Source organism: Triturus cristatus, chromosome 2_2, assembly GCF_964204655.1.
Source record: "Triturus cristatus chromosome 2_2, aTriCri1.1, whole genome shotgun sequence".
In the NCBI taxonomy this organism is placed as follows: Eukaryota; Metazoa; Chordata; class Amphibia; order Caudata; family Salamandridae; genus Triturus; species Triturus cristatus.
The window spans coordinates 356,734,423-356,750,321 of NC_140582.1; the positions used below are offsets into that span (position 1 = coordinate 356,734,423).

Genomic DNA, 15,899 nt, shown 5'->3' on the forward strand with positions numbered 1-15,899 from the left:
GCTTTAGGAGCCCAGGACAGGGAGTGGCAGAAGGGCTGTGGATCGCCCAAACCGTGGGGGTGGAGGGGGCCTCAGAAGGGACACGGTGAGGGTTCCACTGTGGAACCAAGGCGTAGTAGCGTTGCAGAAAATCGAACGGGGCTGTGCAGGGCTGACCAGTGGGCGTTGGGTAGTCCAGCTCATGGTTTGGAAATAAATTATAATGGAGCTGCCACAGGTGTAAGGTGAGAGTTTGCATGTTAGTGGTGACATCTGCAAGACGAAGCATCTACCACATCAAGCGAACAGTCCTTTTTTTTCCCTTGACACATGCCGACAGAATTCCACCAGCTGACAATCTACCCTGCGGTTGCATTTTCCGAGACTATGCTGCATCCATTAACACAACTGCCTCGCTTTGGGAGGTGTGTGAACTGTGGCTTTGCTTGTTTATCCACCTGTAAGATGGTAAACGAATAATTTTAAGGTGTGTGCCAATAATATAAAAACACAAGCAGGATTACAATGATTAACTGCACATCTGAACCGCAGAGTAATTTCACTTAGATAGGCCTGATGCATACAAAGCAGAAGAGAAGCAGCATTCTTAAGGCTCGCACAGGCGTTTCAAACCATGGAGCATTTGTGATAGGACTTAAAAAGCTGAGAGGCAGACGTCTACTGTCTCGATCGTTCATGGGCTCTAGCAGCGTAGCAAACCCAGGTCCTAATTTTATATAGAACTTTACAGTCGAAGCGATGAAGGCAACCTGCCTCGTTCATAGATTGTGGCACGTACATATGGGATTTACAAAACGGAGTTTGAGCTTGATCTCCTGGCGGGGTAAAATGTGGACTAAAAGTTACTCGTGCTTGATCTCCTGGCAGGGTATAATGTACACTAGATGTTACTCAGACTTGATCTCCTGCTGGGTTAAATTGTGCACTAGACATTAATCAGGCTTGATCTGCTGGCAGGGTACATTGAGCAGTAGGTGTTACTCAGGATTGATCTCTTGGTGGGGTATAATGTACACTAGATGTTACTCGGGCTTCATCTCCTGGCAGGGTATAATGTTTACTAGATGTTGCTAGGGCTTGTTCTCCTGGCAGGTTATAATGTGCACTAGATGTTACTCAGGCTTGATTTCCTGGCAGGGTATAATGTACACTAGATGTTACTCAGGCTTGATTTCCTGGCAGGGTATAATGTGCACTAGATGTTACTCGGACTTGATCTCCCGCTGGGTTAAATTGTGCACTAGACATTAATCAGGCTTGATCTGCTGGCAGGGTACATTGAGCAGTAGGTGTTACTCAGGATTGATCTCTTGGTGGGGTATAATGTGCACTAGATTTTACTAGGGCTTGTTCTCCTGGCTGGGTAAAATGTGCACTAGATGTTACTCGGGCTTCATCTCCTGGCAGGGTATAATGTTTACTAGATGTTGCTAGGGCTTGTTCTCCTGGCAGGGTATAATGTGCACTAGATGTTATTCGGGCTTGATTTCCTAGCAGAGTATAATGTGCACTAGATGTTACTCAGGCTTGATTTCCTGGCAGGGTATAATGTACACTAGATGTTACTCAGACTTGATCTCCTGCTGGGTTAAATTGTGCACTAGACATTAATCAGGCTTGATCTGCTGGCAGGGTACATTGAGCAGTAGGTGTTACTCAGGATTGATCTCTTGGTGGGGTATAATGTACACTAGATGTTACTCGGGCTTCATCTCCTGGCAGGGTATAATGTTTACTAGATGTTGCTAGGGCTTGTTCTCCTGGCAGGTTATAATGTGCACTAGATGTTACTCAGGCTTGATTTCCTGGCAGGGTATAATGTACACTAGATGTTACTCAGGCTTGATTTCCTGGCAGGGTATAATGTGCACTAGATGTTACTCGGACTTGATCTCCCGCTGGGTTAAATTGTGCACTAGACATTAATCAGGCTTGATCTGCTGGCAGGGTACATTGAGCAGTAGGTGTTACTCAGGATTGATCTCTTGGTGGGGTATAATGTGCACTAGATTTTACTAGGGCTTGTTCTCCTGGCTGGGTAAAATGTGCACTAGATGTTACTCGGGCTTCATCTCCTGGCAGGGTATAATGTTTACTAGATGTTGCTAGGGCTTGTTCTCCTGGCAGGGTATAATGTGCACTAGATGTTATTCGGGCTTGATTTCCTAGCAGAGTATAATGTGCACTAGATGTTACTCAGGCTTGATTTCCTGGCAGGGTATAATGTACACTAGATGTTACTCAGGCTTGATTTCCTGGCAGGGTATAATGTACACTAGATGTTACACAGACTTGATCTCCTGCTGGGTTGAATTGTGCACTAGACATTAATCAGGCTTGATCTGCTGGCAGGGTACATTGAGCAGTAGGTGTTACTCAGGATTGATCTCTTGGCGGGGTAAAATGTGCACTAGATGTTACTAGGGCTTGTTCTCCTGGCTGGGTAAAATGTGCACTAGATGTTACTCGGGCTTCATCTCCTGGCAGGGTATAATGTTTACTAGATGTTGCTAGGGCTTGTTCTCCTGGCAGGGTATAATGTGCACTAGATGTTATTCAGGATTGATTTCCTAGCAGAGTATAATGTGCACTAGATGTTACTCAGGCTTGATTTCCTGGCAGGGTATAATGTACACTAGATGTTACTCAGACTTGATCTCCTGCTGGGTTGAATTGTGCACTAGACATTAATCAGGCTTGATCTGCTGGCAGGGTACATTGAGCAGTAGGTGTTACTCAGGATTGATCTCTTGGCGGGGTAAAATGTGCACTAGATGTTACTAGGGCTTGTTCTCCTGGCTGGGTAAAATGTGCACTAGATGTTACTCGGGCTTCATCTCCTGGCAGGGTATAATGTTTACTAGATGTTGCTAGGGCTTGTTCTCCTGGCTAGTTATAATGTGCACTAGATGTTATTCGGGCTTGATCTCCTGGCAGGGTATAATGCGCACTAGATGTTATTCAGGCTTGATTTCCTAGCAGAGTATAATGTGCACTAGATGTTACTCAGGCTTGATTTCCTGGCAGGGTATAATGTACACTAGATGTTACTCAGACTTGATCTCCTGCTGGGTTAAATTGTGCACTAGACATTAATCAGGCTTGATCTGCTGGCAGGGTACATTGAGCAGTAGGTGTTACTCAGGATTGATGTCTTGGCGGGGTAAAATGTGCACTAGATGTTACTAGGGCTTGTTCTCCTGGCTGGGTAAAATGTGCACTAGATGTTACTCGGGCTTCCTCTCCTGGGAGGGTATAATGTTTACTAGGTGTTACTAGGGCTTGTTCTCCTGGCAGGTTATAATGTGCACTAGATGTTACTAGGGCTTGTTCTCCTGGCAGGTTATCATGTGCACTAGATGTTATTCGGGCTTGATCTCCTGGCAGTGTATAATGTGCACTAGATGTTACTCAGGATTGATCCCCTGGCAGGGTATAATGTGCAATAGATGTTACTCGGGCTTGATTTCCTAGCAGAGTATAATGTGCACTAGATGTTACTCAGGCTTGATTTCCTGGCAGGTTATAATGTGCACTAGATGTTACTAGGGCTTGTTCTCCAAAGGTTATAATGTGCACTAGATGTTATTCGGGCTTGATCTCCTGGCAGGGTATAATGTGCACTAGATGTTACTCAGGATTGATCCCCTGGCAGGGTATAATGTGCAATAGATGTTACTCGGGCTTGATTTCCTAGCAGAGTATAATGTGCACTAGATGTTACTCAGGCTTGATTTCCTGGCAGGGTATAATGTGCACTAGATGTTACTCAGGCTTGATCTCCTGGCAGGGTACAATGTGCACTAGATGTTACTCAGGATTGATCTCCTGGCAGGGTATAATGTGCACTAGATGTTACTCAGGATTGATTTCCTGGCAGGTTATAATGTGCACTAGATGTTACTCAGGATTGATCTCCTGGCAGGGTATAATGTGCACTAGATGTTATTCAGGATTGATCTCCTGGCAGGGTATATTGTGCAGTAGATGATACTCGGGCTTGATTTCCTGGGCCTACATTACACAATATGCATATTTTGATTGTTTACGCCGGGTGTGACTTTAACCCGTTCGGTGCGTGCATCGGCCAACAGCTGTCGCGAGCACTACCTGGCTAGTGCTGCACACGTCCGTTGGCTGACGCAGCCCTGCCCACTCATTAAAACTCCCGCACCGCGGTGGAATTTGCACAGTGGTTAACGGGTTAAAAAGGTGCACCCGGCGTAAACAATTAAAGTATGCCCTATTACGATGAATGTGCTGCCCCCAGGGCAGCCGTGAACTCGCGTTGCACCCAGGGCAGCGCATTCAGGTGAAAAACGAAGCGGCTGCTTTACAGCCTCTCCATGTTTTTACAGTGCAAGTGGGGTCCATGGGACCCCCTTTCTCCCCTCCAGAGGATTGCCATCAGGGGGCACAATGTCAGTTCACCTCCTGAGGGATTCTCTGCCTCTGCGCCTGCATCTATAATATGACGCCGGCGTAGAGGCCAAGGGATTCCCTCATATGCATGGGGCACGCCCCCATGCAAATGAGGGAACGCCCCCTGCAGATAGCGCTGGCGTTTTATGTGAGCCAAGCGCTATGGGTATTACAGAAGGGGTCGCTCAAGTGTCTGGGGCCCCTTCTGTAATACCCAAGTGACCTGGGAGCGCACAAAGCGGGTACAAATGCCCGTTGTACCCCATGGCACATTCTGTAATACGGCCCCTGGTGGGGTATATTTTGCACAAGATGTTGCCTGTGCTTGATCTCCTGGCGGGGTATAATGTGCACTAGATGTTGCTCTGGCTAGATCTCCTGGTGGGATATAATGCGCACTAGATGTTGTTCTGGCTAGATCTACTGGCGGGATATAATGTGCACTAGATGTTGCTCTGGCTAGATCTCCTGGCAGGGTATAATGTGCACTATATGTTGCTTGTGCTTGAACCCCTGGCGGAGTATAATATGCACTAGATGTTGCTTGTGCTTGAACCCCTGGCGGAGTATAATGTGCACTAGATGTTGCTTGTGCTTGAACCCCTGGTGGAGTATAATGTGCACTAGATGTTGCTTGTGCTTGAACCCCTGGCGGAGTATAATGTGCACTAGATGTTGCTTGTAGTTGAACTCCTGGCGGGGTATAATGTGCACTAGATGTTGCTCTGGCTAGATCTCCTGGCAGGGTATAATGTGCACTGGATGTTGCTTGTGCTTGAACCCCTGGCGGAGTATAATGTGCACTAGATGTTGCTTGTACTTGAACTCCTGGCGGGGTATAATGTGCACTAGATGTTGCTCTGGCTAGATCTCCTAGCGGGGTATAATGTGCACTAGATGCTGCTTGTGCTTGAACTCCTGGCGGGGTATAATGTGCACTAGATGTTGCTCTGGAATGGTCTCCTGGCGGGGTATGGTGTGCACTAGATGTGACTTGTGCTCGATCTCCTGGCTGGGTTTAATGTGCACTAGATGTTACTCTTTCTGACACAGGAAGACAAATACCAGGTGTTCTCCTTATTGACAGGATTATTTCTGGAGCGTCTTCAAAAATTCATTTGACTGCTCTAAGCCTTTAGACGTGGGCCTATTCTCACAAATGTGAGTTTTGGGCAGCACCAAAATCTTTCTTGCACCTTAGAATTGTAGCAATTTATTACAGTTCGCTTAAGGATATTCTTATTGGTGAACCAGTGAAGCTGCTGCTCATTTCTCAACATACTTATGAGCATAATGATGCCAAATGTAAACCCGCTGGTTCTCAGCAAAAGACCCTGGGCTGCACGTCAAATCAGCTTGCAAGAAGACATCAAGGTTGTTCTCTAATTCTCTGCACTAAAGTCTGGCAAATGGTTAATAACGTTTTAATCTGAAACTCTCAATGAATGGGAAAAGCAAAGACATCTTGCATTGTAAATCAAACATATGGAAATCAGCGGCTATGTGACTATTATTAAGACCCCGCAGTCCAGTTCTCTCCTGGACATCTGACATGGAACAGCTTAGGTGGATTAACTTTCCTCATTATGACAAAAGTAATCCACACATCTCACACAGTATGCCTTTTCGTTCAAACTCTGAACTAATTTTAATCAGAAATTACCCACATGGAATGGCCAAAGGGTGAATGTCACCCATTCCGCTTGGGGACTCCCAAGTTTTAAACTTTTAGTTTTGCAGTGGAAGCAATAACTAGCACAAGGATCCACCCAGGGGCTGAGGTGTTCATCAGGGTCATGCCACCAATGATGAATGGTGTGGTCCTGTCGCCATCAAAATGAAGGCACAATCTGACCACAGATCCAGGAAGCTGCCCACAAATGAAGAAGAGGAACCAGAAGAGGATGCAGTTAGGAAAGCACTGTGATTTGGCGAGTGTTGCTGGACCAGCTTGAGATAGGCTGAGTGGGTGAAGCAGTTGTACATATTTGTGTCACAGCGGATTGTGAATTACGAGGATGCACTGGCTAAAGATGCAGGACAGGAAGAGCAGCAGAGTGCTGGGCCTGGGGGAGACCGCAGTCAAGTATGAGAAAAGCACAGTTCTGGTGTGACTTGATATGAAAAGGAAAAAGAAGTGGGACACACACCAGGCTACAGAAAGCAGGGAGAAGCTTTACAAGTAGTAGAACAACTCTGGTTAGATAATCACTTTAGATGAGGGTGAAACGTACCAGTACAGAAAAACGAAAATACTGATGCCTTCTTCTTCTAAGGTGCTGCACCAGTAACTCAAACGGTTCAGCATCTGTAGCAGCAAAGGAGGAAGAGAAGAGAGACAAAGAACCCCTCAGAAAATCCTACCTCTTAGAGAGCATTATGCATCTGAATGTAAGTCTGAGAACACTGAGGTTGGAAATGACACCCATCTGAAACAATCCTTAGATTAACTCTAGAGGTCTGCAAGTGAATGACAACCAGACAGGCACAAATGCAAGAGTTGCCCAAAACATTTTTTAGGGCGCAGTCCCCTATTAGCAGTGACTGTGGGTCTAGAAGAACATGATCAACAAAAGAACAGTGCCAAGAAATGAAGAAGCAGACCAGGGCTTGTATTACCATAAGGGCACACTTTCCCTGTTTGCGTCACAGGTGCGCCGGGCGCAAACAGGAAAAGTGCGCCCTATTATGATGAATGCGCTACCCCCAGGGCAGCCGTGAGCTCATGCTAACCTGGGGGCAGCACATTCTAGTGAAACATGGAGCGGGTGCTTCAAAGCTGCTTCGTGTTTCAAAATGCAGGCGGCACTCGCCTGCCTTTTCAAGAGGGATTAGAGATCCCCTTGCAGTGATTACACCGCCTGCAAGAGAATGTCTGGGGGGGTTCATGGGACCCGTTCTCCAGTCCAGAGGGCTGCCTTTAGGAAGGGCACTTAACAGCTTTTCCTAATATCTCCGAAAAAGTGATGGGGATAGCCACCCTTATAAATAAGGGCTTTTCATTCCCGAAGATGGCTCTAAAAGGGAATGCATGCTACATATCAAGGACAGAAATAATTTTTGGAGCTAGTTTATTAGAACCAGCTCAATTTGGATAAAGTACCACAATTAGGAAGGAGACCTTAATTTGAACTTGTTATGTGAATTAGACAAACCTTGGAATAGTTTGAGTAACATTATACGGGTGGCATCAAAGTGCCTTAAAATCCGGTTTGGAAAGTTGATTTATGGGATACCTGGAGTTCTTTTCACCTTTATTCCAAATATTTTTCCTTCACCTACCATGTTTGATAAACTCTACATGCATATATCATTTTTTCACTCTAGGCACAGTAGACAGAGGCAGTATTACTGTCTTTAGCCATGCCCTGACAACAACATTGCTTGAAATTTCCGCCGGGAAATAATACGATTGACATACTCAAGAAGACCGCAAACTATGGTGAGTGAAGACATCAAACTAAATAAACTTAGAACTGAATGGTTACAGAAAACGTCCTGTATTCTTTGGTATGGAATGCTCTCAAAGCGGTGGATCGTGGAGAGATGATGGCAACTGCAGCTAACTGAAAAGCCTAAATGTTGATGGAACCAATATTACTGGTGAAGGAGTTGACAGGCTGAAAAACATAAATTCAAGGGCTCTAGTTTCATGTGCCAGCAAAGCAACACATATTGCTTAAAGGCCAAGTAAATTTATAACAAACTAATCATTTCTGGGAATTGGGCAGAACATGTATGTCAAAATTAATAAAGATGAGAAAATGTTGAAATCCAGCTTAAAGGCTAGGATGATCAATGAAAACAAGGCTACAAAGATGTTTTCAGAAGACGAAAATGTAGATATGTTTCTAATTCTAACAATAGTTTATACAGCTGATAAATCTGCCATTACCCATTAACAGCATAAATACATTACTGAGACAGCAGTACCTAGAATACAAATTGACATGCAAGATAAACTAGAGGACTCCGTATGCCAGTAGGCAATCAAAGTATTGCATCTAATAAGGTTTCTGGGTCAGATAGCTGTACTGGCATATGCTATACAAAGTGCACTAACATCCCACGGACGACTCGGATCAACTCCTGACCTCCATTACAGGAAAAGGCAAAAATATTAAATCAATATCAAAGGCCATATTAGCAACCCAGAACTCAGGAAGGACCCATGACAAAGCACCCTATAGTGGCCCAAAGTTAAGTCCTCAAAACCAATAGTGTCAAACGCTTCACAAAAATGCTAGTGGCATGGATGGAACCTATTCAAGGTAATTCAGCAGCCCTGATATCACTTAGTGGCAGGAAGTTGCCTAACTGGATGGATCAGTTCTTTCTAAGATTCTGATAAAAGCAGGACAGGGATCAACGTGTTTAGGTTAACAGAAGGCAATTATAAGCACTGATCACAAATAAATAAGAAAATGCATGTCTTTGAGCAACAATCTTCCTGTAGAAAGATGCAAGGGAGGACTATCTGATCTTGCAAACACAAGCTAGCACTGAAGCACCATATAAAATACCAGACGCTGTTGCGGAATCTTACCTCTACTGCTATGACAATATATGCAGCTTAGTTTTTAATGTAGTCTGCAGAATATAATATGTAAAAAATCTGTCGTAAAAATATGTTTTGATATGCAGAATAAACAACTGATCTAAAGCAGTAACCACTACTCTTTAAACTTCAATGCTACAATATAAAAATAACCAGGTGTTTAATGGTGTTTGTATTTATATGAGCTAGTTAACAGATATGCTAAATGGATGAAGACATATTGGTCTACACTTTATGATACAAGATGGCTTCTGATGTCCAAACTTGCAGTCTATTTATAATGTACTGCCAAACGAACAGACAAGCAATTAGTGTAGAAAAGACTTTGTGCTACCAAGTCTTTTCAACTGCTCGTATTATACTATTCTCTTTGTTCACACGCAAAGGCAAATTACATTTGTATAAAGTGGTATATTAGCTCATATTCCTTAGAACTAGAAACAATAAATATAAAAATTAACATTTTATTTTCTGTTGGTTTGAAACATACCTTTCCCAGCAGCTTTTTGTTTGTGCCGAGTTTATGTTGTTCAATACTTTTTCTAACAAACACCCTTTCAGCTGGTGTAATATCCTCCTTCATCAGGCTAAGAAGTTCCTTCAATTGTTCATTGTCACTTCCTGACCCAGCATGTAAGCTTAAAGAAACAGGTAATACTAAAATTAACCCTCTTGGTAATTAATGAAATGCATAACAAATAACATACATCTTGACTCATAATGTAGCTCTTAAAGAAAAGCTGTGTATTGTACACAGACTGGAGTATGTATGGCACACAAACTAAAGTCTGGGTGCTCTACTAAAGGGAATATATTGCATTTATTGTATTTACAATCTAGTAATAACTGTTACAGTGGTACATGTGTGAGAGTAGGAGTCCTACAAAGTGGAGGAGTTGGGTGGTTGGTGGAAGGAGATGCCATTGTGCATGTAGGTGGTCATAACTTCTGTAGGTCCTTGAATGTGTGTGTGATGGGAAATGACAAAACCATTACCATAAACAACACAGACACAGTTAGAGAGTTCTTATTCTAGATGGTACTCAACATGTTCAAAATCCATGATAGCTGTTGATGTCAAAACTATGTTCAATGACACATGCTCCCCTGATAAATGCAGCTGAATTTAAATATTTAGCTGTTTTATTTCGAAGTCATTCTCCAATGAATAAGGTATGGGTAATTATATACAAATTCTATCCCTGGTGAGGTACTGAAGCAATTTTCAGAAGGCAGAGCACTACTCCATGGGAGCCCAGTGTTAGTGATTTAGTCAAACATAAGGATTGCAGTTAGTTAGTCATGCTCCTTCCAGTCTTTGCCAAACAGTTTGGGATGTTATCCTCATGCCCATTATTGCACCTTTGTGAAGATCCTATGTGTAATGTTAATTTAATGTACTCAAGATAACAGGGTGCTTTACTATTAGTACTATCTTGATGCATAAAATCACAAGTAAGTTTTGTAATGCCATGAGTGCATTGTATTTCACTTCATTATGTATGGGGATAGATTGTGTTATGCAGAACAATATAAAGTGACATTTAATCAACTCAGTGTGAGTGTTTAAAGATATAGCACAGAACTGTGTTTTGACTGGAATGGCAAATTACTGAGATTTCAGAAGATACGTCCCTGCAGATTTTATAGTTAATACACATTCTAGAAAGCCTTTATTTACAAACAACATACAAGGCTTATGCAATCTTAACCATTAGTTAGTAGTCTCCACTGGCTCATGAATAAATACTGTTTTTCTTGCCATCTACTATTGGCTATTGTAACAAAATTGGAGGTATTTCAATTGTTTCGGTTATAACTGACTTTACTCAATTGTGAGAATTGGGTGATTTATTTTCCTTGTACTAAATAGGATTCTAAGGTTCCTATGATACAGGTGGGTAGCAGAGTGATGCTGGTCAGTTGTCTCCAGTTGATAAAGTCCATGTCCATGTCTTCACCATTCTCCTGAATTCCAGGTAGTTATTGATGGCTTATGTTAGACCCGGGATCCCTGGTTGGCTGAGGTAGGTACCTTAGGCCAAGTAGGGACCCGCGTTCCAACGACAGGGAAAGGAAGGTCACCTTCTTAGATAGCCCCGCTCACCCCCTCGGTAACTTGGCACGAGCAGCCAGGCAAGCTCGCAATAATCCAATGATGACACCACAAATAGACTTCACACGAGTTTTATAAAACGAGTATAAACTTTATGTAAAAAGATATACGATAAGACCACACGATATAAAACCAACATATGAGGTTGTGTAATATTTCTCCTGGCCGGTTGTTAGGCCAGCCAGCCCTTGTAAGTTCTGGTGATGTCAATGAGCTCTTCTAAACATTCTCCTGTACTCCTAATCACGTCATACAGTTCGTAATGCTAGAATCAGGTACTTTTGCAATGTAAAAATACTGTAATATGTAACGTAGCAATCAGACACTCTGCAATGAAAAGAATGAAACGCCTAACGCAACAATCAGGCACTTTGCAAGGTAAAACAATGCAATGCGTAATCCAACCACCAGATATGTCGTTCTGCAATAATGAGGCAATGCTTATACACTAATCAGGTAATTCGTTATGCAGGAATAATGCAATGCGCAATACGCTAATCAGGTAGTTCGGTATGCAGGAACAACGCAATGCGTCATACGACAATCAAGTTGTTCGTTATACAGAAATGTTGCAATGTGTAATACGTCAGTCAGGTACTCCGCTCTTAGAAATGGAATCCTACGTAGTACACTCAGGCCCCGATCACTGGGCCTTAGGCGGTCTCTCTGCCTCCTCTTCTGACCTTCAGTCAGCCTCTCACAGTTGCTCCCAACACAGTACGATGTAATGTCAAAGTGCAGCTTCGCACTCCGGCTCCTGTACCACCAGTCCCTTTGGCAATACGGGCCGCGATACGAGCTGAAGCAGAGCCTCGCGCTGCCAAAACGAGACGCCGAGAGTGTCTCCCTTCGAGCCAGAGCCCCACCCCAGAAGTCGACACACGTTACCAGGGGGGCGCAAACCCACTCTCCTCTCCTCGTCCAGGGGCTGGGCCTCCAAGCAGCTTTGTGAAATGGCAACGGCGGCTCAGGCCGGCAACACAGCTCCTCCGGGACTGCCAGCCCGGGACGATTCACTTACGAAGATCTCAGGCTGCCACAAAGCACATGCACACAGCATCGCTGAATCTTCCTTCACTCCGGGTGCACGATCACTGGGCACTCCACACACAGGTCTCAGGCTGCACAAAGATCACACGCACAGCGTCGCTGAGAGTAACTTTACTCCGGTGCACACGACAACACGGCGAATCCTCACGAAAGTCTTCCAGTGCACAATGCACCCGCACACAGAGGTGATGAGACTCACGTGGATTCCGGTGCACACGATCACAAGGCGAATCCTCACGAAGGTCTCATAGTGCACAACGCAAATGCTCACAGCGTCGATGAGACTCACCTGGATTCTGATCGCTGTGTGTGTTTGCTTTGTGCACACGATCACTGGACAATCCTCACAACGGGGTTAAGGTTGCACAAAGCAAACGCACACAGCGTCGTTGATCCTTGCTTGGATTCCAGGAGACCCCGATCACAGGACTATCCTCCTGAAGGTCTCAGTGCTGCACAAAGCACATGCACACAGCAACACAGACTCACTTGGACACCAGGCGCCCACGATCACAGGCAGTTCTTACGAGGGTCTCAGACTGCAACAGGCACGCTCCCACAGCGCCGCCGAGACTCCCAACACAGGAACTTTTATGTTCCTGTGTTTCCAAACAGTGAACCAGCTCACCTCAGGCCCTTGGGGATAGTTACTTCAGGACACAGCAAAGTCGTTCAAGCAGGGGGACATAGCAAAGTCCCTTTAGTCTTTCCTTGGTTGAAACAGCAAACTGCAGGCCAGCCCCAGATCACACAGCAAGGGTCAGTCCCATCCTTCAATCTCTTCAGTTGTTTCTTCCTTGGAAAAGGTCCTCTTGACCACGAAGTAGCTCCAGTCTTGTTCACACTTGATCAAGCCATTCTTCAAAGTACAGGGGTTTCAGCTCCCATAGCTATACCCCTCAATGGCTTTGAAGTCTTTGTGCATCAGGGGGCACTGACCCCTGTTCAAACCAGTTCTGGGTGTCTCCATGCCAGTGACACCTTTCTTCCTTTGATTAGTGGCGGTTTGGATTCTCAATCACTCAGAAGGAGATGAGCCGATTGTTTTATAGCAGCAACCCAGGCCTCTTCACCTCTAAGGGCTTCTCCTCCCCCTACACTCCAGATGCAGGTAAGCCTGTTGCTGTCTCACCTCCTACCCTGAGTCAAGACATTCCCCAGATCCTATCGCTTTCAAATCCAGACAGTCAATCCACAGCCAGGCAGAGACGCACAGAAATGTTAGAGCACAAAAACTCAGCCACTTCTAAAAAAGTGGCTTCTGAACACACAATGCAAAAAACACCTACATAAAAAGATGTGTTATTACATTGTGAGTTCAGGCATACTAAACTTCACCTTTCCATCCTAAGCTTTTAGGAAGATAAGATGGAAAACATATTACCCAGCCTTCCCATTCTATCCTCTGGGCAAGATGGCCTTTCAACAGTGAAAAACGAAATGGAGATTATTTCACTGTCAGGACATGACACATTCCTTGGTACATGTCCTACCTTTCACATTCACTGCACCCTGTCCAGTGGGTACCCTAGACCTACCATAAGGGTGTCTGATGTACACAGAAAGGGAAGGGTAAGGTCTGGCAAGTGAATGCACTTGACAGAACAACAGGACAGTTTAACAAACTGCGCGTAGCCCTGCAATGACAGGCCTGAGTTCCCCTTTTTAAGGCTACTTGTCTGGGTGGCACAAATAGTGCTCCAGGCCCACTAGTAGCGTTTGCATTACCAGCCCTGGCACACATAGTGCACTTTACTAGGGACTTCACTTAGTAAGGTAAACATACCAATCATGGACAACCAATTACCATTACTTTATACAGGGAAAACTTACACCTTGACACTGTTTAGAAGTGGCAAAGTATCCAAAGCATCTAAGCCAGTCAAAAATAGCAGAAGTAGAGGCAAAAAGACAGGGGTAATCACGCCGAGAAGTGCCAGGTCTAACAGCTTGTTTCCATGCTGCAAGTGAATTCTTAATTTAGCAGCTTGGACAGAGAAGGAAATGCCCCTGATAGTTTTCTTTGTTGGTATGATAGCCATGCCACTGTATTCTGAATCCTTTAGTGCAATGTGATAACTAACCTTGACATGCCACAGTCATACCATTGGCATAATGCATTTATGCTATAACAAAAGAAGTAATTGCCTTGATCTTCTGTGGGAATTCTAAGTGTGAGAAGATATGCTTCAGTGTCCACATGGTATGAAATGTAGTTTGTTACTGTGTTAACTTCATGGTTCATAGGGGGCGGAGTCCATTATAATTCATAGGTTTCTTACTTCCTTTGGTGGTGCTCCTAGCTCTTCAGGTCAGGTTCTCAGTGGATTATTGTTTTCCAGTTCCCGTGTGTTGAGGTAATTAGTTAACAGCAACTGGTCACCAGGTCTGAGACAATCACCTATTTTGAAACTTTAGGCTCATTAGGTTTATCCAATTTAAGGATTAGCTGGGTATCATGTGTCTATTTAAGGCATGGTAGGTGAAAGTATTTGATAAGTTGAAGCTATGCGCTGATATAGAATTTAGAGAGGACTGGTGAGGTAATTAACTCTTGAAGAATTCAACCCTTGATACTGTGTGGTTTAGGGGTAAACAGTAATATTGATATGATGCTTGATCTATTCATAAGATAAGACAAGATCCAGTTGAGGAGGTGTCCTTCAAACCTCGCCATCAGAAAGGCCGAAACATATAATACAATCGTTTAGCTTTAGTATATGCTAACATACCGCCCTAGTAAAGATTTTTTTGGTTAACGCAGACACTTTTTAGGTCTCGCCTGACCCAGCGCATGCGCTGGGTCAGGCGAGACTTTTTGAGAGGGCTCCAAAAAGTGCTACCAGGCCAGCCTAGACCTACAGTGCATGTGCGCGGCTGCGCGCGCCGCGCTTGACGCGAGTACTTTCACTTCGGCCGCTTTGATGTTTGATCGCGATCGTGATCACTTTCGCAGTCGTACGGCCGCTTGGCATAGCCAATAGGTCTCGCTTTTGGGACCTTATAAGTATTTAGTTATGCAACTGTTACATGGCTAAACACTTATAAGGTCCCAAAGGCAAGACCTTTTGGCTATGCCAATGCTTGTTTTATAGGCTAACGAAAGTTTACCACATTTAAGTGAGAAAATACACATTTCTCTGACTGTAGCTTCTCACATCAGCCATAGGGTCAACAGGAGGGGGCTCTCAGGTGGCCCATGGAGGAGGCTGGCTTAGTATATGGGGCACACTTATTTAAGTGAAGCACCTTGCACTACTCCAGACAACCCTTATGATGATTTTAGTGGTCTTAGATAACCATAGAAAGCTCTCTAAGTGGTAGCTGTGGAGAACAGCCTCCAGGCTTAGTCCAGAAGGAGTGTTAAACAACTTGTTTTACCAGATGTAATCATGTAGTGTAGATTAAATGAAAAAGAAACACAAAGTGTATTTAGAAAAATATGTCTAGTTATTATACAATACTCACTAACACATTAGTATATATCCTACCCAAAGATATCAACACAAATGCACACAATACTTCAATTGTAAACAGGTAAGTAAGCACAATACACAGTGGTCTCCAGGGGGAGACCAAACCATATACTAAGAAAGTGAAATGCGAACTGCGGCCGAAGTTGGGGCTTGGACCAGTAGACTCAGAAGAGCTGGGGATCCTAGGAACACCCCAAGGTAAGTACCCAGGAACACTACGGAGGCTGTGTGCAGAGTGGGAACACAGCCGTGTATTCAATAGAAGTCAACGGGAAAG

General features: G+C 44.2%; 1 protein-coding gene across 5 annotated transcripts in view; it reads right to left on the reverse strand.

The window, feature by feature from the left end:
* The window catches only part of ZGRF1 (zinc finger GRF-type containing 1), a 619,324-nt gene that overhangs the window by 86,724 nt on the left and 516,701 nt on the right, over positions 1-15,899 (reverse strand). For all 5 annotated transcript variants that reach the window (XR_014978114.1, XM_085641436.1, XM_085641435.1 and 2 more), the window contains one exon: positions 9,471-9,618. Coding sequence is in view for 4 of the 5 variants with exons in the window: in XM_085641436.1 (XP_085497562.1) it covers positions 9,471-9,618 (148 nt within the window). In the remaining variant the exon portion in view is untranslated. The remainder of the gene's footprint in view (positions 1-9,470; positions 9,619-15,899) is intronic.